General features: G+C 48.8%; 1 protein-coding gene and 1 long non-coding RNA gene across 4 annotated transcripts; one reads left to right on the plus strand and one right to left on the minus strand.

Annotated features, from left to right (window-relative positions):
• The first annotated feature begins 2509 nt into the window (after positions 1–2509).
• Positions 2510–10447, plus strand: LOC147652054 (uncharacterized). The gene is made up of 5 exons (XR_015289251.1): positions 2510–2625; positions 3219–3559; positions 4241–4280; positions 8633–8767; positions 10388–10447. It is a non-coding gene; the product is annotated as an uncharacterized LOC147652054 (long non-coding RNA).
• A 2664-nt stretch (positions 10448–13111) lies between these two features.
• On the minus strand, positions 13112–19270 carry LOC147652055 (uncharacterized). 3 transcript variants are annotated; one of them, XM_086897706.1, is made up of 6 exons: positions 15557–19270; positions 15186–15407; positions 14846–14896; positions 14491–14535; positions 14180–14336; positions 13112–13308 (listed from the first exon to the last, which is right to left on the minus strand). In XM_086897706.1, exons 1-6 carry the CDS (start codon positions 15677–15679, stop codon positions 13205–13207), a joined length of 702 nt encoding a protein of 233 aa, XP_086753832.1. In that variant the 5' UTR covers positions 15680–19270; the 3' UTR covers positions 13112–13204. The 3 variants fall into 3 exon arrangements, 2 of the variants coding, with proteins under 2 accessions (XP_086753832.1, XP_086753831.1); XR_015289250.1 differs by having other exon boundaries at positions 13607–14535; XM_086897705.1 differs by having other exon boundaries at positions 14180–14535.
• Between the last annotated feature and the right edge of the window lie 1485 nt (positions 19271–20755).

Here is a 20755-nt window from a genome sequence, read left to right on the forward strand (position 1 = left end):
TGACCACCCCTTGACTCTAATTCTCAGATCATCTTGTGGATGGGGATCACAGCATCTTGATTTGTCCAATACTGCAGGCAGTGCACCGTCAAGGTGGCAATTGGTGCTCGCTGTTCTTCCACTTTCATTTGCTTTTCTTTCTTATAGGAAAATACCTTCCATCTTGACCAGGCATCCATGACCAAATTTGGGAATCTGCCTCCAGAATTCCCTATATCCAAGGGAGTCTGGATAGCTCCCAGACAAAAGCTGCCCCAGAGCCTGACCCTGTCCCACAACCCACCTCAGAAATGAGCCACACAGAGTGGGTGGGGGTTCTGGTGAGGGAGATGCGTGATATGGGCCAGAAGCTAGAGTGCATTTCCTCAGCTGTTGGGAAACTCTCCCCCTGCCTCAAAGAGTCTGATGGTGCAGCAGTGGAACCCACAGACGTTACGAAGGGGCCAGCGAACTGGGGCAGCCAAGGGATGACAACAGCCTGCAGGGACAGAGCCACAGGGCTCAGCACTGGCAGGAGCTGTGGGATGTCCCAGAGGGGGATGTGTCACATCAGCCCTCTGGAAGCCAAGGCTAACCAGACTTCTCAGTCCTTTCAGCACATGGTCCCAGTGGTTCAAAGGCAGATGAGAGGTGGCCCCAGGGTGACCAAGGCAGCCAGACCTGTCTCTCCTGGCAGATTTCATCTGGGAACAAACTTTGCATATAGGGAAATTTGGAGAATGAATCCCAGTTTTGGCCATAAGCCCCTGGAGGAGAAGGACACTTCTCTCCCATAGGAAGGAAAGCCCAGAGCCCCAGTGCTTCAGGGGCAGATGAGAAGCAGCCCTCAACATGCCAAGGTCAGCTGGACCTGTCAGGTGGTCCCCAGGAGGTCCAGCCAGCCAGAGCTGTTCCATGTTCCCTTGTGACATGGAGTTACTTTAACTTTAAGGGAGTTGGAGTTGCTGGGAAGTGCTTGGAGTCTTTTCTCCTGAACAATTATCGGTCATTGCTGGGAATTGACAGCAGTTTAGGCCATTGAAAAGTGGGATCAACTTGTGAACTCTACCTTATAGTGTAAAAGCAGAGCTCTCGGAGCTCTCTTTGTTTTCCTGGCTGTGGAGGGTGGCGGAGCTCCAGGCCTCCCGTTCCCTGCCCAGGCCATGCGGCCGGGCGGGGATGGGGCCGGGCCTGCCCCGTCTCCCGGCCGGGAGATGGGGGGGCCTGGGGAAGGTTTTCCTCGGGCCCGGGCCGGGCCGAGCCGATCTCTGGCTCGGCTGCAGGTTTTGCTGTAACTAATTCACTAGAAACTGCCCAGTGAAGAAAGAGAGAGGCCCTGGACTTGCAGCGGGTTGGAGCAGCGACTACACGCTCCAGAGCAGCCATGAGGAACTTCCCATCGCAGACGGCTCCAGCTCCTGTTCAGCAGAGATCTCCAAACCATCTACAAAAGCCTGGGCAAGATGTTAACTCTTTCATTACCCAGATGAGACTTGCGGATTAATCTTTTTATCCAGAGAGAGAGAGAGAGAGATCAACATGAAAAGAGACTTTATAAACTACCAGTGACAGGAAAGAAAAGAAGCTTCAGGAAAGGTAGAGAATTAAGAAGATGCTTTAATTAAACTGAAATATCTCCCTGTTAAAACTATGGAGATGGACAATGAAGTCCTGAAAAGAACTCATTTAATTCATGATACAGGATATAGAGAGGAATAGCGTTTAAAGTGTAAATTTTAGTAAAGAGTAATTATAGTATAGTGAAGTGCTGGGAGATTTGAAGCTTTGAGAGGCAATAAGAAAACTGTTGGGAGATTTGAAGCCTTGAGAGGCAATGAGAAAACTGTTTTCTGGTGAAGCTCACAGAAACAGATGAAGAAAACGTTTTTGCCTTTGAATAACTTATCCTTAAAAATGCTATCTCTAGACTCATGGCTCATACGCACTTTAGAATGATGTGAAAATGGGAGGAGTGAACTCTAATAATAGCAGCTCTGAGCAGCTAACATTAGGGCAATAGAAAACTATAACAAAAATAGTTTTCTCGTGAGAATCTCCATAAATTAACAGGAAGAAACTTCTGTTTCTCTATAAAGACTGGTGAAAAAGACTAGCAAGAATTGGGACTGTTTTAACCATCAAAGTTCCAGAGTTTTTGTCTCTGTTGTCATGTGAACGGGGAAGTGGTGGGTAGATAGGGGATGGAAAGGTTTTTCTGGAAGTTTATTCTGGTGTTCTTGTTGTTGTAGTTTGTCAATAAACTTTCTTTTTTTTTCCCCTTTTAAGTTGTATGCCTGTTTTGCTCTTGTTCTAATCCATATCTCACAGCAAGAAGTAAGTAATTTTCTTAGTTATTGGTTTAAAACCACGACACCTTGGTTTTGTGGGACCCCACAGTATCACAATGATCTCCTTGGTTCAATGAGGTTCTGGATTGTCACAGTGTTCCCCTTACTTCTGCAGTGTCACAATGGCCCTGTGCTCCCTTGAGGCCTTGCACTGTCACAATGGCTCTGTAGTTCCACAAAACCCTGATGTGTCTGTTGCCTTTGTAAGCATAGTGACCTGGTTCAGGAACGGCACAGCGACCAACCCCAGGTCGCTCGGTCCATCAGCTCGCAGACACCAATGTGGTGGATGGCAAATGTGTGCTTTTTATTTGTGTTTATTAGAGAAAGATATGACACTATATAGTCCGGGTTTACAACATCACTTCCATCTGCTTACATCACTCCCTAAACACTATTGGCTATCAGAAGAGGGGTCTTATCTTTCCGTACAGCACATCTTCTGGCCGCCGGACCCTAGCTGCCTACATTTCCCCCCTCCTTATGTTTAACTAAATTGGCTAAAATATAAAAGATACTGGTCATAAAAATTCTACCCTTTTTCTCATTCTATATTTTATAAAAAATACATTGCATAGACTTGAGTAAAAACATAAGATATGCTACACTTAACTAAAAAGCTAACGCATAAGAAGCTTAGGCATAATACCTAAGTAACTTTTAGGAGCTCTTGTTTAAAGCAGTTGCTGACGCTCTACTAACATAATGTCAACTCTCTCTAAGCGGCTTCTGACAAATGACACAAGCCTATTCAAAACACACGGTCCAAAGATTAACACCAGTAAGATCAGGCCCGATCAGGGTGGATACTAGGGTGGTCAGCCACAGAGACTTAAATAGTGATACGAACCACTCTTGTTGATCCTCTCTATCTCTTTTTCTCTGGGCTAGTCTTTCCCTCAATTCAGCCACTGAGTCTCTGACCACTTCAGTGTGATCAGCATAAAAGCTCTTCCCTTAAGGCGACACAGAGGCCTCCTTGCTGCATGAGCACAAGATCTAGTCCTCGCCTATTCTGCAGGACAACTTCAGAGAGTGAGGACAGTGACTGTTCTGGAAAGGAGATAGACCTTTCAGTTCTCTGTAAGTCTTCATCAATTGTCATTTGCTGCTGGGACAGTCCTTGTTGTTGGGTCACAAGGGCGGAGACACCTGTGCCAGCACCAGTTGCTCCCAGGCCAAGCAGCATCGCTATGGTCACACCTGTCACTAGTTCTCTTTTCCGAAGTCGGGTGAGTTTTTCCACCTGGAGGTTAAACTCTTCATCTGAGTGGTACAGGACCCTGGGAACAATCACAACTTGCACACAAAAATTGTTAGAAACACTAAAGTCACAAACAGATAGGCATGGGGTAACTCCAGTGCAGTGGCAAACCCATATTCTGGGTGTTGATGGAATGACCCATTTATGGGACTTCTCAATTCTGGTAACAGCTGCACAGATGTCTTTCTTCACTCTGTTATGCATGCACTACCAGCACATATGCCTTGGCCTGTAACGTGAGTGAGAGTAATGTCTTTTCAAGAGGTGTTCCATTTACACTGAACTGGGTTGGGATCATTCGAGTAGTCAAAGGGGACATTAAGGGCAATGGCTTCATAAAATGGGGGATTGGTATCATAACATAGCCAACAAGAACTTGTAAGGTTCAGGTTAGACTGATTTAATGATAAAAAGGCAGCATTTAGCATACAAAAAGATGATGCATAAGGGGTTGCTCCGTGCATGTTCACGTGGCTAAATGGGGTGGGGGCAAGGGTAGTGTGGGCTTTTTCCTTTGGTGTTTCTTTTATTAGGGCATGATTAGGTCCCACTGACTTGGGCTCTTGAGGTAAAGATCTGATTATTTGTATTACGGCTCCAGGATCTGGGTAGTATCTATGAATAAACACTGACCACATCTTTCCTACAGCCCAACTCACATCGCCTGGTTGTAAAACTGTCACTTTTAGGTAAGTGCAAGTGCCTCTTTCGCCTACCATTCCTTCCAATGCAAATGTGGGACATCAGCATCCATTTGGGGCCTACGTTACTTGTAAGTACTCATCACTTTTAACTGGCTCCCACCTACCAGATGTCACAATATTTTCACATCCCCAGTACCCACAAAACCAGCATCCTGGGTAATTACAGTAGCTTTTCCTGGGATTTGAGCTGGGGCACCAGGACATTCCCCACAATGATCTGGATCCAGGTTTCATTTCCACAGGAAAAATGTCTCCAAGCTATACATCGAAGCTGGGGACGCCTGTTACAGTACTATCTCTAATTACTCTGCCTGTTGTTGGATCTCAAAGAAGTCATCAAAAGGGTTGGTAAGGATGGCGTTCTGGTTCAGCCTGCGTTACAGCAGCTAGCCCTAGAAGCAGAATGGTGCAAAAACATCGATATTGTTTGGGTTTTACTGGCGTGGAAGTCTCCGATGTCTTCAAGGTATTTGCCGGCTTGTCACCCTCTTCTGTTGCTAGGGCCTACAGTTTACGAGGACGTCCACAAATCCATTCCTGTAGAAAGAAGCCTACAGTTTTCATTAGCTTTATTCTGGAGGTCTGGTTTAATAGACTTAAGCGGACACCATTTGACTCTACCTTCTTTTCTGACTGCTGCATACCTGCGTCCTGTCAAAACCAATTTTCACCCTTGTTCCCATTCCCCCAGCTCATTTCTAACTATGACCGATGTGCCTTCTTCTAGCGCTCGGATGGCCCAATGCTTTTGGGATTTTGAGGAGATTTAGGGAATTTTGTGGCATTTTTCTGGAATTTTGTGGAATTTTTGTGAATTTTTTTTTTATTTTTGTGGAATTTACTGGGATATTTCTGGAATTTTGTGGATTCTTTCTGGAATTTTGTGGGATATTTCTGGAATTTTGTTAGATATTTCTGGAATTTTGTAGAAGTTGGAGAAGATTTTTGGGATGATTGTGGAATTTGGTGGGGTTTTGAGAAGATTTAGGGAATTTTGTGGGATTTTTCTGGAATTTTGTGTGATTTTGAGAAAAATTAAAGGATTTTGTGGGATTCCAGGATTCTGGAAAAAAACGATTCTGGGATCTCTCCGGGACCACCGCATTCACTCCAGGCAGTTTTGGCCGCGTCCCCGGGCAATACTGGGAAGAGCTGGGAGAGACCGGGAAGGTAGCTGGGAGGGAACTGGGAGGGAAATGGGAGGGAGCCCTGGGAGGGGTGGGACCAACTCAGTTCCATCATTCTGGTGCAGCCATCCCGGTCCATGTCATCCCGGTCCATGTGATCCCAGTCTCTGGTGCTGATCCATACGGTCCCAGTCTGTGCAATCCCAGTCTGTGTGGTCCTGCATGGCACACACTCCAAGAGTCTGGAATTGCAGTTCCCAGCAAGGAAAAGATGTTCCTGCCCTTGAAGGCAAAGCTCTTGAGAAGGGGCTGAGAGCCAAGTGCAGCAAGATCTTACAGTGACATTTCCCTGCCAGCCCCCATAACTTCACCCATGCTTGCTGTAGCTCCTGGATTGGGAATTAAATCAGGAGAGGGTCTCTGGTGGGATCTGCCCTGGCTGCTTCCCCAGAACTCTTCGAAATGCTATGAAATTCCAGGAAAATCCCACAAAATTCAAGAAAAATCTCACAAAATTCCCTAAATGTTCTCAAAATCCCACAGAATTCCAGAAAATCCACAAAATTCCACAAAAATACCACAAAATTACAGAAAAATCCCACAAAATTCCAGAAAAAAATCCTATAAAATTATTTATATTTCCTCAAAATCCCACAAAATTCCAGAAAAATCCCACAAAATTCCCAAAATATGCTTAAAATTTCACAAAATTCCACAAAAATAAAAAAATTCCAAAGATCCCATAAAAATCCCACAAAATTACAGAAAACAATTTTGTAATTCTCTAAATCTCCTCAAAATCCCACACAATTTCTGAAATATGCCACAAAATTTCCCAAATCTCCTCAAATCCTACAAAATTCCCAAAAATAATCCACAAAATTAGATAAATACTGTGAAATTTCCTAAATCTTATCTAAATCCCACAAAATCTCACAAAAATCCCACTAAATTCCAGAAAAATCCCACAAAATTCCCTAAATCTTCTTAAAATTCCATAAAATTCTAGAAAAAAATCTACAAAATTTTCCAAAAATCTCACAAAATCTCCTCAAATTCTCACAAAATTTCAGAAAAATACCATAAAATTCTAGAAAACCCCCACAAAATTCCCCAAATCTTTGAATTATTCCCACAAAATTACACTAGAATCCGATGAAATTCCAAAAAACTCGCATGAAATTCCTGAAAAATCCCAGAAAATTCCACAAAAATCCCACAAAATTATTTAAACTTTCTCAAAATCCCACAAAATTTCAGAAAAAAATTCATAAAATTCCCTAAATCTTATCAAAACCACACAAAATTACTGAAAAAGAAAAAAATTACTCCAAAATCACCCCCCTAATCCCCCAAAATCTTGGCAAAAATTCCAAAAAATAAAAATAATGACTCTAGAAATATCCCAAATCCTCCCAAAATCCCTCCATAGCCCAGACCTTGCTCCCCCAAATGATCCAAATCCCTAAAGACCAGGAACCCCCAAAAACTGGGGGTCCCCCAAATTACATGCTCCCACCCCAAAAACCCCAAAATCCCTCCAAATTCTGAGGTTCCACCTCCCCCCCAAAACTCCTGTCCCACAATCCCACATTCCCAATCCCCTGATCTTGAATTCCCATCTTCCCTTGAATTCCCAAATCCCCATTCCCCATTCCCAACTTCCCCAATTCCTGATTTCCCGGAATTCCCCATTCCTGAATTCCCAATCCCTGTTGAAGAATGGCTTGCTTCTCCGAGGCCATGGCTCCTTGGAAGGCCTGCACAACCCTGACTTTGAGTTAGCATGAGTCCTTGGCACAACATTGTAACAAATATATGAAGAATAAGTGTTAATAAGACAATGAAGAATGGATGAGAATTTAGGATGAGAAATCTGTAAAATGTATCTTGTGAAGTTTGTCAGGATGTGAATTCTGCAGAATGTATCTCATATAACTGCTTAATGCATTTTATAAGTTCCGCTAAAAAGTATCTTATAGAGCTCGGGTGTTACGAACTGGACCAATAGAAATGTAGAAGTTAACACGTGAAAAACAGCAATTATCCAATCATAATAAAATACAGATCGCATGTTACCTTTCCAAAATACTATAAAAATGTAGCTGAAACTGCAATAAAATGGAACGAGTAGCTAACTCATACTGAGTCATCTCTTGACTCCCAAACCCATCTCCTGCAATTGGAGCCCAAATAGGGGCTCCAATTTCCCAAAGAAGCCTGCACACCGCCTGAGAACCTTCTCAAGAGGCTCAGCACTGCAGAAATGCACTAAGAATCCTGCGGATTTCAGAATAGGAATTTCATGGGATTATTGTGGAATTTTGTGGGATTGTTTTGGAGATTTGGAGAATTTTGAAGGATTTTTTCTGGAATTTTGTGGGATTTTGAAGAAATTATAATATTTCTGTCAGATTTTTCTGGTATTTGGTGGATTTTTCTGGAATTTTGTGGGATTTTGGTGGTATTTTGTGGATTTTTTTCTGGAATTCTGTGGGATTTTGGGAAAAATTTGTGAATTTCATGGGATTTTTGTGGAATTTTGTAGGATTTTGAGGAGATTTTCGGAACTTTGTGGGATTTTTCTGGATTTTTGTGGGAATTAGAGGAGATTTTGTAGGATGTTTCTGGAATTTTGTGGGATTTTTGTGGGATTTTCAGGAGATTGGGGAAATTTTATGGGTTTTTTTTTTAAATTCTGTGGGATTTTGAGGAGATTTGGGGAAATTTGTGGGTTTTTTCCTGGAATTTCATGGGGTTTTGGGGGAATTTTGTGAGATTTTTGTGGATTTTTTTTTTCTGGAATTCTGTGGGATTTTGAGAAAATTTAGGGAATTTCTTGGGATTTTTCTGGAATTTCATAGGGTTTTGAGAAGATTTGGAGAACTTTGTGGGATTTTTGTGGGATTTTTGTGGAAATTCATGGGATTTTTGTGGAATTCTATAGGATTTTGAGGAGATTTGGAAAATTTTGTGGGATTTCTTCTGGAAATTTATGGGGCTTTTAAAGAATTTTGTGGAATTTTTCTGGAATTTCATGGGATTTTTGTGGAATTTTGTGGGATTTTTGTAAAATTTTGTGTATTTTTACTGGAATTTTGTGGGATTTTCAGAAATTTTAGGGAATTTTGTGGTATTTTTCTGGAATTTTTCTAGAATGTTGTGGGGCTTTTCTGGAATTTCATGGGATTCCCCCTCCCCTGACTGCAGCAAGGGCTTCAAGCAAATGAGCAACTTGGTCAAGCACCGGCGCATCCACAGCGGGGAGAGGCCCCACGAGTGTTCCCAGTGTGGGGAGAGCTTCTCACAGAGCTCTCACTTGATCCAACACCAACAGAGGCACTGGTAAGGGAAGTCCTGGTGCCAGTCCCAGAGCGGCTCTGATCTCAGCTCCGGTGCTGGTCTCAATCTTGGTGCTGGTGCCAGTTCTGGTGCTGATCTTGGTCTCGGTCCCGATCTGGGTCCTGGAGATTCTGGGCCCATTTGGGTAATTTTAGGCCCTTTTGTAATTTGAGTTCGGAACGAGACTTTATAGCGTGATTTTCAGCCCCTTTGGACAATTTTTGGCCCATTTGGATGGGCCAAAAATTTGGATTTGTTTTTAGATCCCTTTTTGTGGATTTTAGGGTCCTCTGGCTGATTTTAAACCAAACCTGGCAGATCTCAGCTGCATTTGAGGCCTTTTTGGGTGATTTTAGGCCAAACCGGGCCCTTTTAGGACCGTGCATCAGCTTGGCCACACCCTTTCCCCTCATAATTCTCTCCTTTTCCTTATCCCCGCCCCTTCCCCTCACAGTTCCCGCCCTTTCTTTAACCACGCTCCCTTACATTCATATCCAGCCTTCTCCTTGGCCACATTCTTGTTTTCCTCTGAGCCTCGCCCATCTCCTGGCACTTTCCCTCCAGCACATGTGCAGAATACCTGGAAGGGTCCTCGCCCGGGCACTGCCATCTTTGCTCCCAATGCCCTGGCCCGGCTCCAGCATGTCCGAGACCTACAGTGGGGCTATAAAGGATCTATAGGGGATCTATTGGGGACCTACAGGGGATCTGTAAAGGATCTGTAGGGGATTTCTAGGGGATCTACATGGGATATCTAAGGGATCTCTAAGCAAGCTATAGCGGATCTGTAGGGAATCTATGAGGGACCTGTAGGGAGTCTCTTGGGAATCTACAGGGGCTCTTCTGGGGATCTATAGGGGATCAATAGCTGATATCTAGGGGATCCACACAGGGTCTATAGGGGATCTCTAGGTAATCTATAGGTGATCTATAGGGGATAGACAGGGGCTCCATAGGGGTCTGGGAGAGCCCCTGTCAGGCCCAGGGGACTCTGAGGGTCCCTAGGGATCTCTATAGGGGAATTTTGGAATCTTTGAACAGAATTTTTGAGAATTTTAAGATCTGTCCAGGGAATTCTTGGAAATGTGGGGACCTTTTATGGAATTTTGGGGTTCTGATAAGGTATTTTTAGGGCCTGAAAGGATATTTAGGGGTCTCTTTGGAATTTTGAGGTCCCCATAAGGAAATTTTTGAAATTTTGGAGCCCTTAATGAGAATTTTGAAATCATTGTATGGGAATTTTTGGGCCTGTACTGAAAATGTTAGGAATTTTGGAGTCTCCATAGGGAATTTCTTTGAATTTTGGGTCCAAACATGAGAAGTTTTGAGATTTTGCTGTACTCAAAGGGCATTTTTGGGGGGTTCCATAGAGAAATGTTGGGAATTTTGGAGTCTCTATAGAGAATTTTGGGTCCAAACATGGGAAGTTTGGGTTCACTACAGGAATGTTTTGGGAATTTTGGCATCTCTGAAGGAAATGTTTGTGAATTTGGGGTCCTAAAGTGGAAATTTTGGGGTCTCTGCAGGGAATCTGGGGGGATTTTGGGTCCCTAAAGATGCCGGTGAACAGCTGGCCTGAAGTCTCCCAAAGCCCTGAAGTTGATAAGGCTGTTCTTGTGACAGAATGGAAATCAAACACCTTTGGGAGAGAGGGCACGGAGAGGCAGAGGGACTCGGCTGCAGAGAAGGGACGCTGGCCAATCCCTGAGGAGTGCAGACGCGGGCAGCTATTGGTCAGTGGCCGGGGGGGCGCCAAGGTTCCATCCCATCAGGGTCAACCATCGAAAAGCAACTCCTGATCAATAAAGATTGCTCTTGCAGCGCAAACCTCGCTGTGTCGTGTGTCCGTCTCGAGCGCCACAGCAGCACTCTGCAAACGGAGCTGCACCTGACTGAAAATGAATGGGACAGAAATCAGAAACTCTGAAAGTTTGATTTCCTATCAAATACAGCCCACCCAGCCAGTCCCACACAATCCCCATCCCACCGCTCCAAATGTGGATTCTACTTCTCCCGATCTCCTTCTGGCCTGGGGTGACTTTGTGATCCTTGGATCCCCAGGCGTCTGTCCTGTTTCTGCTGGCTATTAAGTTCTGCACCTTCATGACTGGCTCTGAGAGCAAAGCAGGGAAAGAAGAAGCTGCGGTTTGTTTGCAGAAATGGCACTCACTGCCCCGCACGCTTTCCCGGCCTGTGTTGTCTGCAGCAGGGACAGACAGCAGGACAGAGCTCTCCTTTGCTTCTAGACACTTCAGTTCAGTCTCCTTTTTAGTTAGGTTTTAGTTTAGTTTAGTTAGTTTTTAGCTAGCTGAGGCACAGAAGTTCCCCTGAGTGTTTTTTGCCTTTTTCCTTGGATCTGTTCAAAGCTGCTCTGGACTGAGAACCCAGACAAAGCCCGGGAGCTCATGGCTGTGGCCCACAGGGGCCTGGGCCTGGGCCCTTTCCAGTGCCGGAGGAACTGATAAGAGACTGAGCGAGCTGAGCTACACCCCATGGAAAGGACTTTTCTGGATTTGGCATCTCTTCAAACACCAGAGGATTCATTCTTTAATATTATTCATCTTTCTCATGCTTGTGGATACTTTGATTGTTAAATAAACTGCGTTTTCCACTTTTCTCCAAGAAAATATTTTTCATGAAACATTCAGGGGAGGGGCTGCTTTAATTTGCTTGTTAGAGGCACCCCACTGAGAGGTTTTCTTCCAAATTTGCCCTAAACCAGAACACCTTCCAACTCCATCTCACCTGGCGGCTGTGGAACCGAGTCATTTTGGTGTGGGATTGAGATCTCCTGAGGTGGAACAAGCCCTTTTGTGTTGGGATTGAGCTCTTTTGGGGTAAAATGGAGCTGTTCTCAGTGGGATTGAGTTGTTTTGAAGTGACAGATCAATTCCTCTTGGCTTTTGGAGTGCAAAGAGATGGAGATGAGAAGCTGTTGGGGGTTAGGTATCTTTTTAGTTCTGGCTCACCTGTGGAATTTTTACCCATCATTTGTGGGGAAAACCTGACTAGAGGTGGTATTTGAGAAACACAAAGTTTGGCTGGGCCCAGGGGGGAAGGGGAAAGGAAAAGGGGAGGGTGGGCACAGTTTAGCAGCTTCTTCAGCTTCAGAGAAGGACACTTTGGTGGGAGCTGTTGCTGCGGAGAGAAGGGAATTTGCCATCACCCAGACAGAGCTGCTGCTTCTTCTTCTCCTTCTTCCCTCTTCATTGGTGGCCTCACACCCCCTGTCCTGCCAGGATGTGTGGCAGTGCCAGGCACCACCACGGAGCTGCTGATCCACCTCAGCCACTGACCCGGGATCTCAGCTCATTCCTACTGTTCCAGCTGAGTGTTCCTCAGAGCCCTGCAGGAGCACCAGGACTGCCTGCTGGAGGCGGTTTGTGAAGCAAAACCTCTTTTCCATCCTTTCCCATCCTAGCCGAGAAAGCTGCCACAGGGTCCCTGGTTCTGTTTTGTTGTTAACGCTGTAGTCATTGTTGTCTGTGTGCCTCGTTATACACACTAGTAAAGAACTGTTATTCCTATCCCCAGATCTCTGCCTGAGAGCCCCCTGCGTTCAAAATTATAATAATTCCAAGGGAGGGGGTCTATATTTTCATTCCAGGGGAGGCCCCTGCCCTCCCTAGCAGACACCTGTCTTCCAAAACAAAGACAGATGGGGAGTTTCTCAATCCTCCTTACCTTTGCAGGGCCGGCAGTGCTCTTGGTTCCCCATGCTCTTTTTGTGGGGCCTTTTATGTCTGTCCCCCTCCGCTATGGGGGGGGCGGGAGTTGTGTCTGTGCCCCTCCAACTTAGGGGGATAGGGGATATTTGCTGCCCCCTTTCTGCTTCTGGGAAGCCTGTGTGGGCTTTTTGTCCCCCTCTGATTTGGGGGGTGCCAGTGTTTTCACCATCCTGGCAGCCTCCGGCTGCTCTTTGCACTTTGCCAGGCCAGGGGTGTTCTCTGTCCCCTTGTAATTTGTGGGGCTGGCACAGGCGGAATTCCCCTCCTCTTTGGGGGGGCTTGCAGTCTCCCCTTCCCCCTCTGACTTCGGGGCCACTGTGGGCTCCATCCATCTCTTATTTTGAGGGGTCGGGTATTTATCTCCCTTCAGTTCGGGGGGCCCAGGGATTGTCTCCTTCCTCCTCCAGTTTTGAGGGGCCTGGGAGTAGTCTCTGCCTCCCACCAGTTTGGGGGGACTGGTGCAGGCTCCACCTCCCTCTGATTTTGAAGGACAATCTGGAAGAAAGGAATCAAAAGCTTGACCAAGGCTGAAGGGAACTGAAGTGCTCTGATAACCCCTTTGGCCAAAAGGTTCCCTTAGCTGAAGTTGCTAACAAGGACCAGATTTGCCAGCCCGCAGTGGGTTTCGGGTTGTTTTATTTCCTGGGCCCTCAGTCCTGTGTTGGACACAGGAACTGGGTGCTGCAGAGCCTGCAGAGGCTGCAGCAAGGCATCAGAAATGCCTGCCCAGCACCCAAAGGTGGTAGAAGATCTGCTCCAGCACTGGCCAATCCATGGGGTGCTTGGACAAACACCAGCGGATCAGATGTTGGCATTCTAGGGAGAGAAGGCAGAAAGCAGCGCTCACTTGCAGAAGGCTCCTGCCCAGCTGCTCCCAGTGCCTGCAGAAGCCAGGCCACGCTGCATGTGCTCGGAGCTGCCCTTGGAGGGAGAGCGGCACGGCAGGACAATCACCCCCTCCTTCAGCCAAGCGTGCCACACCCAGCCTGCCACGGGCCACCTGCTGCAGCCGGCCCTTGAGGGCACATGGACGTCTCGCGCAGCTGCGGGAGGGCCGGGCTGGGCTGCGCAGTGCCACCTGCCAAAGCCTGCCTTCTTCAGGCTGCATACCAACCTGGAGAGACCTCCTGCGGGAAGAAGAGCTGCCCCAGCACGATGTCACGCTCGTTCTCAAAGGGCAAGAAACACCATCTCAAACAGCAGCACGCCCAGGGACCAGACAGTCGCCCCATCGCCATGGTAGCAGTGAAGGCTGATCCACTCAGGCGGGCAGTACGTGCATGTTCCATGGGGAGATGGGCAGCGCTGCTCAGGCGCAGGCTGCTGCCTTCCAGAGCCTGGCACCAGCCTCCTGCCAGAGGCAGGGGCTGCAGCCGTGTCCACAACTTCCCCCCAAGGCCTGCCTGCCTCACCCTGACAATGGGCCAAAGCCTAGAAACCATTCTGCAAGGCTGACAAGGCCAGCGGAGCAGCCCAAGGCCTTGCGGGCCTGCCAAGCCGAGGAGCCGGGGCCCGGCTTTTGCAGCGCCTTTCTGTCAGCAGGGCTGGCAGCCGGCTCCTGGGGCACAGCACCTGCCTGTGCCACAGGGCAGCCGGCAGCCGGCTGAATGCCTCACCCTGCGGCCCAGGAGGGAATGGGGCCGTGCAGTGCCTGGCACTGGGAGCAGGGCCTGCGCTCTGGGCTCACCTGCAAACTGTGTGCAGGCCTGCTCCTGGAGGAAGGTGCCACGACTGAAGTCGATAAGCTTTAGTTTGCCAGTCTCCAGGTTCACGAGGAGGTTCTCCGGCTTGATGTCCCAGTGCAGGACGCTGCAGGCGGTGCAGTGCCACACGGCCTCCAGCACCTGCCAGAAAAGCCAACACGCCGCCTCCTCGCTCAGGAACTCTTGCTCCAGCAGGACATGCAAGAGATCCCAGATGCTCCATCACCAGCACGAAGATGTCAGGCAGCTCAAGCCAGTCAAGGAGCTGGATGATTCTGCGGCAGCCGAAGCCCACCTTCTCCATCAGCACAATCTCCATGGGAACACAGGTGCCGTCAGGCTGTGAGGATGAAACAATGTTTCCATCACAGGGCCTGAAGCTCCCCTGTGGCTGCAAGGCCCCGGCCCGGGGTGCGCCAGTGCCACCTTGGGCAGCCTCCCTGCTGCTTGGCATTCCTCCCGCCTGGGGGCTGATTGGGAGGTGGCCCCTGCCTGGACCCACCACCGCTGTTTGGCATCCCCGGGTCTGCTATGCTGGGCCTCGCACGCTGAGCCCACTCCCCGCTGCTCCCAGCCATGCCCTGCCCTCAGTCCCGGCCTTATCCCTGTTTGCCACGGCCCGCTCTGTCCCGCTGTCCCCGCTCACTCACCAGCTCGTCCCACTGCAGGACCATGTCCCAAGCCACGTGCTTGATGGCCACCTGCAAACCGTGGAGAGAGGGGGGCTTGAGACTTGCCCCGTGCCGCCCCCAGCCCTCCTGCCACGCCCGGCCATCCCAGCCCGTTACTGGGCTCCCGTCTGAGAGGCAGGTCCCCGAGAAAACGGTGCCGAAGCCACTGCTCCCTAGCTGTGGGCCCAGCTGGTACAGCTCCCACAGCTCCTTCTTGTGCCCTGTGGCCAAGACCGAGCCATCAGCCTCGTGCCCAGGAACCCCCCTGAGTGCCTGCCAGTGCAGCAGCCCCAGCCAGTGCCGGCCACTTTGCTCTCACCTGCTTCCTGCTGCGCGCCAGGCAGCGGCCACTTGCTTGCAGCTGTCGGGCTGGTGAGCGACAGAGCTGGGCCAGGGCAGGGCGCAGAGGTGGCTGCAGGAGCCCGAGTGGAGCCAGGCAGAGTGGCACTGTCACTGTCCCTGGCGTCCTGGGCTGGACTCTGCTCTTGTGGACGGCCGGGGCTACAGCCCGAGGCTTTGCACAGGGGGGTCCCAGGAGCAGCTGCAAATCAGAGAGGGGTTGTTTGAAGCCCTGGCATCAGGGTCTTCAGAAAACAGCCAGCAACTAGGCTGCTCTCAGAAGCCCTGGCCTAGCCTGGGAATGTCCCTCAAGAGCCCCACAGGAGCCTCAGACATCTCCTCAGGTCTCACCTGCTGGTACAGAGGCCCTGCTGGTAGTTGGTGGCTGCATGGGATCAGTTTCCTGGAGATGGAGGAAACTCCCTGGTCAGGAATTGTCTCCTCCACCAGGCATGGGCTGGTGCTAGCTGGCATGTCCAGCACCGTCACCTGGGAGCTGTGGTCCGGCAGCTCCTGGCTCCAGGATACTAGCTGCTCCTCCACCTGCTCCTGAGATGCCTCTCCTGGATCAGGCTGAGCTCCCACTTGGACCTGTGGGTTTTCCCAGGCATGCCAGTGGTCAGGGTTGCGCCTGTGTTTTTGAGGTCCAAGGGTCCAAGGGAGCTGGGAGACCTGTCCCTGGGCTCTGCACCTTCTGCAGGCTGACAGGTCCGACTGAGCCTCTCTGAGGGATGGAGGCTGTCAGAGATAGCAGAGGCTCCTGGCACCATGGACATTCTCTGACAGCCTGAGCTTCTTGCATGGATGGAGGGTCTTCTCTGCTATGCCATCCTTGCAAGGGTTGAGGCTCTCCCATGGATGGTGAATCTTGCCGGGAGCAGCCTCCTGAAGGGATGGTGGCTTCTGGAGAAGCTGGGTGAGCCACAGCAGGGCAGGTGGCCTGTAGAAGTAAGGCCCGGCGCTCGGAAGATAACGGAAAGATAGTAACCCCCCCCCCCCTCTTTGGTATGTTAATGCCTTCTGCAATTAGCCAATAGCACCTAGCTGTGATGAAAGCAGATGGGAGTAACACAGTGACCCTAAGTTATAAAATGTCAAATTCTTCAGCAATAAACGCCATTGTCTCCATCCATCACATTGGTGTCTGTGGGTAATGGACCGAGTGGCCTGGGGAGACCACCGTGCTGTTCCTTGAACCAGGGTGTTTGCCTTGCTTAAAAGACAACATTTGGTGCCGGAAACCCGGGAAGAAGTGGGATTCAAACCTAGAAAGCGAGGATTATCTGGAAAACGGGAGCGGCGGTCAGGACCGGCTCGACCAGTCCTGGCAAGGGAGACGTCCCTACGAAGATGGAATAATTGATAAAGGTTGTATCTGAATTACATAAACAGTGGGGAATAGATTGCAAATCTAAGGATTTTACGCTTGCTATCGCAAGGCTTTTGCATATTGGGGTTATAGAGCAACCAGTGGAGATTCTCCACCCTGAGGTGTGGGAGAAATGTACCAGAGCTCTCGCTAATGAAACTATAGATTTGGGTAGTATGAAACATTTTAAGTCATGGGGTAAGGTCTTCAAAGCTTTGAAAAAAGCTAGACAAAAAACAAGAGACCTGGACGGTGGCAAAAAACTGTCTGTTGGCCACCCCGAAACTGGGAGTTAGTGCTACTACACAGACTTCAGAGCCCCCAGACAAGAGCAGCTCAGCTGAGCCGAAGGGGACACAAGAGGGCGATACGTCCCCTCAATCCCTGAACCCTGATCTGCTCTCAAACGAACAGCAGAAAGCAGGAGATTTTTGGAGAAAGTTAACAGAAGAAGCCAGAGATGTTGCAGAGAAAGCCAGGGGGGAAGCATCCCCCCAGGGGCTTAAAAATGGCGCTGAGCAAAAAGACATACAGCGAGAAAGAAATATCTTTAGTGAAAACAAAGAAACAAAGAACAAATGCTGGCATTGAAAGATGAACATAGTTGGGGGTTGGGAGAGATAAGGAATGTGAAGAAGGTTGCGGGCGAGGTGTAAAGAGGGAGAGGGAAAAGAATGTGAGGGAGAGTGAAAAGAGAGGAGGGTGGAGCAGAGGGAGGAATGGAGCGTGGAGTGAAGGGTGAAGTGAAAGGTGGGGTGAAGGGCGGAGCGAAAGGTGGGGTGAAAGGTGGAGTGGAGGGTGGACTGAAGGGCAGGGAGAGCCAGGAACAGCCTGCCCACAGGGGTGGTAGGCAGGGTCGGAGCCCAACAAAAAGGCACGGGAAATAGGAAGTAGCTAGCCAGTCGAGCTCTGACTCTGATTGAGATACGAGAGAAGACGAATGGTCGGAGGCTGAGTCCTCAGAAGAGGAAACAATAAAGATAAATAAGAATACCCCCCTCCACATTAAAAAAAAACTGAGAGAGGATACCCCTCTCACAGACAGGGGTCAGATAAGAGCAGCATATGCCACCTGGGTCCCTCCAGACGCGTTAGCATTCCCAGTCTTGGTGTCTGAGGGGGGACAGAGAGTTTACTCACCAATAAATCCTAAAGAAGTTAAAACGATTGTTAATGCAATTTCAGAAAAGGGCTTATTTCTGCCATGGTCACCTCCCTTATCGATGGTCTTTTTGGAGGTGACGACCTGCTCCCTTTTGATATAAAGCACACTTGCAGATTGTTTTTCGATGGGGCAGGGATGATTGTTTTTAAACAAGATTGGGAAGACAACTGTGCCAGATACCTAGCCGAAATAACTGGGGCAGACCATCCACTACATGGCTCCAGCCTGCCGCGGTTAATGGGCACAGACCCAGCCATGGTTACACCTCAGGCACAAGCTCAGGGTATGTGGGCCCACGAAGTTATGACAACCACTTGTGCGGCCAGAGAAGCTATTCACTCGGCCTCTAGAGTTGTTGCTAAGCCATCACCATGGTCTACCATAAAGCAGTTGACTCCTCGGCCCTGCCCCCAGAGGCAAAAGGCCCAGTCATGGCAGACTGCTTGCGTCAACAATGCAATTCGACAACCAAGGAAATCCTCCGATCATTACCGGCAGGGTCAAATATCGCAGACATGATTAAGCATGTCACGAGGGAGGAACAGGTAGCTCTGATTCAAACTGCAGTCTGCACAGCAATTGCTAAAGCGATGGCGTGTTTCAAATGCAACCAAGCAGGTCATGTTGCTGCAAATTGCCCCAAAGAGGGGGGGGCCCTAGCAGTGCCCACCTCGCAGCAGAACCGATTTAAAGGGCCATGCTGGGCTTGTGGGAAAAAGGGGCACCTTGCCAGAGAATGCAGATCCAAGGCTCAGGGAAACAGGAAGGGGGAGAGGACAGCAGGGCTGCACACATTCCTCTCCCACTTGTGTTGCGAGGCGGCCCAGTTATGCCAATCCTGCAAGGACAGAGATGCTCCCAAATCCATTACCCCCCTGAGAGGCAGCCACTTTCATGACTCAGCCGGTTACTCAGCCAACCCTGCCTTACCTGCCTCAGGGGCAGCAGGGATCACACTAGGGGGACATGACCCCAGGGTGGCCCTGGCAGTAAGGTGTGACAACCCGCCGGTGGTATGGGGGATCTGCTCCCTTTATGACACCTCAGGTGATCAAAGTATCCCCTCTGGATCTATCAGTGTTCCTTTTCTAATTGATACTGGGGCAGATGTCACAGTCGTTCCAGAGACAAATTGGCCTCTGCTCTGGAAACTAGAGGATGCCCCCATGGTAGGCAGGGTTGGAGGGCTGCCACGGGCTCGGAGAAGCGCACAGCTAATAGCCATTACACTCCACACAGAAAAAGGGCCAGAGAAAACTATTGCCCTCTTCCCATATGTCATGACAGGAATCCCAGCCCTGCTAGGGAGGGATGTCCTAGCCTTGCTAAAAGCCAGGGTGACAAATTTACCCTAAGGGCCACTGCCGCGTACCCGCTGTCACCAATCAGGCTTTCTTGGAAATCATTTGACCCGGTGTGGGTCGAGCAGTGGCCCCTGTCCAAGCCTTGATTAGATGCCCTTCTTGAGTTAGTTAAGCGTGAATTACAACAAGGTCACATAGAGCCATCTACTAGCCCGTGGAATACCCCAGTTTTCGTAATCCCTAAACGATCCAGAGAAAGGTTTTACTTCCTCCACGATTTACGTGAAGTAAATAAGAAAACTCAACCCATGGGTATTCAGAGACCGCCAGCTATTCACCAGTCTTCACAGAAGTAATTGTGAATGCCATTTATTTCTATCTTTAGCACACCTTTTATAGGGTTCTACAGGGTCCACAGGCAGAGTAAGCTACTATTGGCTAACACACACAGTTTACGTTTTTTCTCCTGCACACAAGGATATTGTTTTGCTTTACTCTCTCTTCTGCATGAAGGTTTCAAGGATTTTAGCCCTCAATATCACAACTTATTTCAAAGGCTGGTTTGTGCATACAAGCCTTTACTAATATATAAAATATAGCAACACAGCAGCATTAACGTGGCATCTCCCTGACACTGAGATTTATGTCACAACTTTTCATCAAAAGCAGCAAAGAAATGATTCCCACTGGGTCCCAGACAGCTCCCTGGCAACTTTGTGCTGCTGCAGCTCCAGCACCAGCCCTGGTGCACAGGAATTTCAGGAAAAGACACACAGAAGGAATCAGCCATTCCCAGAGAATAAACATCTGTTTGCATGGCCCAAATCCCCACAACACTGCAGACGGTGGTGACCCAGACTCTGTATTTGCACTTCAGCCTCTGTGTCTCACTTTTCCTCTCACTAAAGTCCCCCCAGTTTCCCTCATGCTCAGATTCCCAAGAGAATTCAAAGCAGCATTAGGAGCAGGGATAGATGATGGGAGCTGTCCCAAGGCTCAACCAAATTTCTCAGGCCTGACAATTCCAGCCAAGGACAGAGGAAAATCCTGCATGAAAGAGGTGTGAAATCAAAGCATCAATCAAATTTTGGTAGAATGAGAGAAGCTGAAGAGGTTTTCAATGTTTGCAACAAGATTAGCAGCTCCAGGGACAGGAGGGATGCAACATTTTCCCCACTGTAACAGGTCTGTGATGCAAATTGCATCTCAAATCCTTCTCCCCAGCTCTGGGACTTGTTCAGCCCCCAACATGGTGCTGAATTTTTAAAGCAAAGTGGAGGCTGGTCAGAGGGGTGTCTTGCAAATCAAAATCACAGAGGACAGCTTGGAAGCAGCAGCCAGAGCAAAGAGAGGCAGAGCCTGGCCCTGGGGTGCAGCACAGCCACACAACACATGCCTGAAACTCTGAGAAATTAAAGACTTTTCCACAGGAGATACAGAAGGTACTTTATGGAATCCTGCCTCCTTCACAATGCATCAGCATGCAGGAGAACACAAGGATGAAGATGACAGCACCTTCTGCTGCTGCTTCCATCTCCTGAGTCAAATCTCACCTAAATCTCTCACTACTGGGCATTCCCAAAGCCTCAGATTCACTCAGTCCTTGCAGGATTTCAGTGCTGAGGAGCATGAAGGGAGATAAAGGCACTTGCAGAGACCAGAGATGCATTTTCTGCCTGAGGTGCATTTCACTGCTCAGCTTAGTTCTTCTA

Source organism: Cyanistes caeruleus, chromosome 7, assembly GCF_971803275.1.
Source record: "Cyanistes caeruleus chromosome 7, bCyaCae1.hap1.1, whole genome shotgun sequence".
Taxonomy (NCBI): Eukaryota; Metazoa; Chordata; class Aves; order Passeriformes; family Paridae; genus Cyanistes; species Cyanistes caeruleus.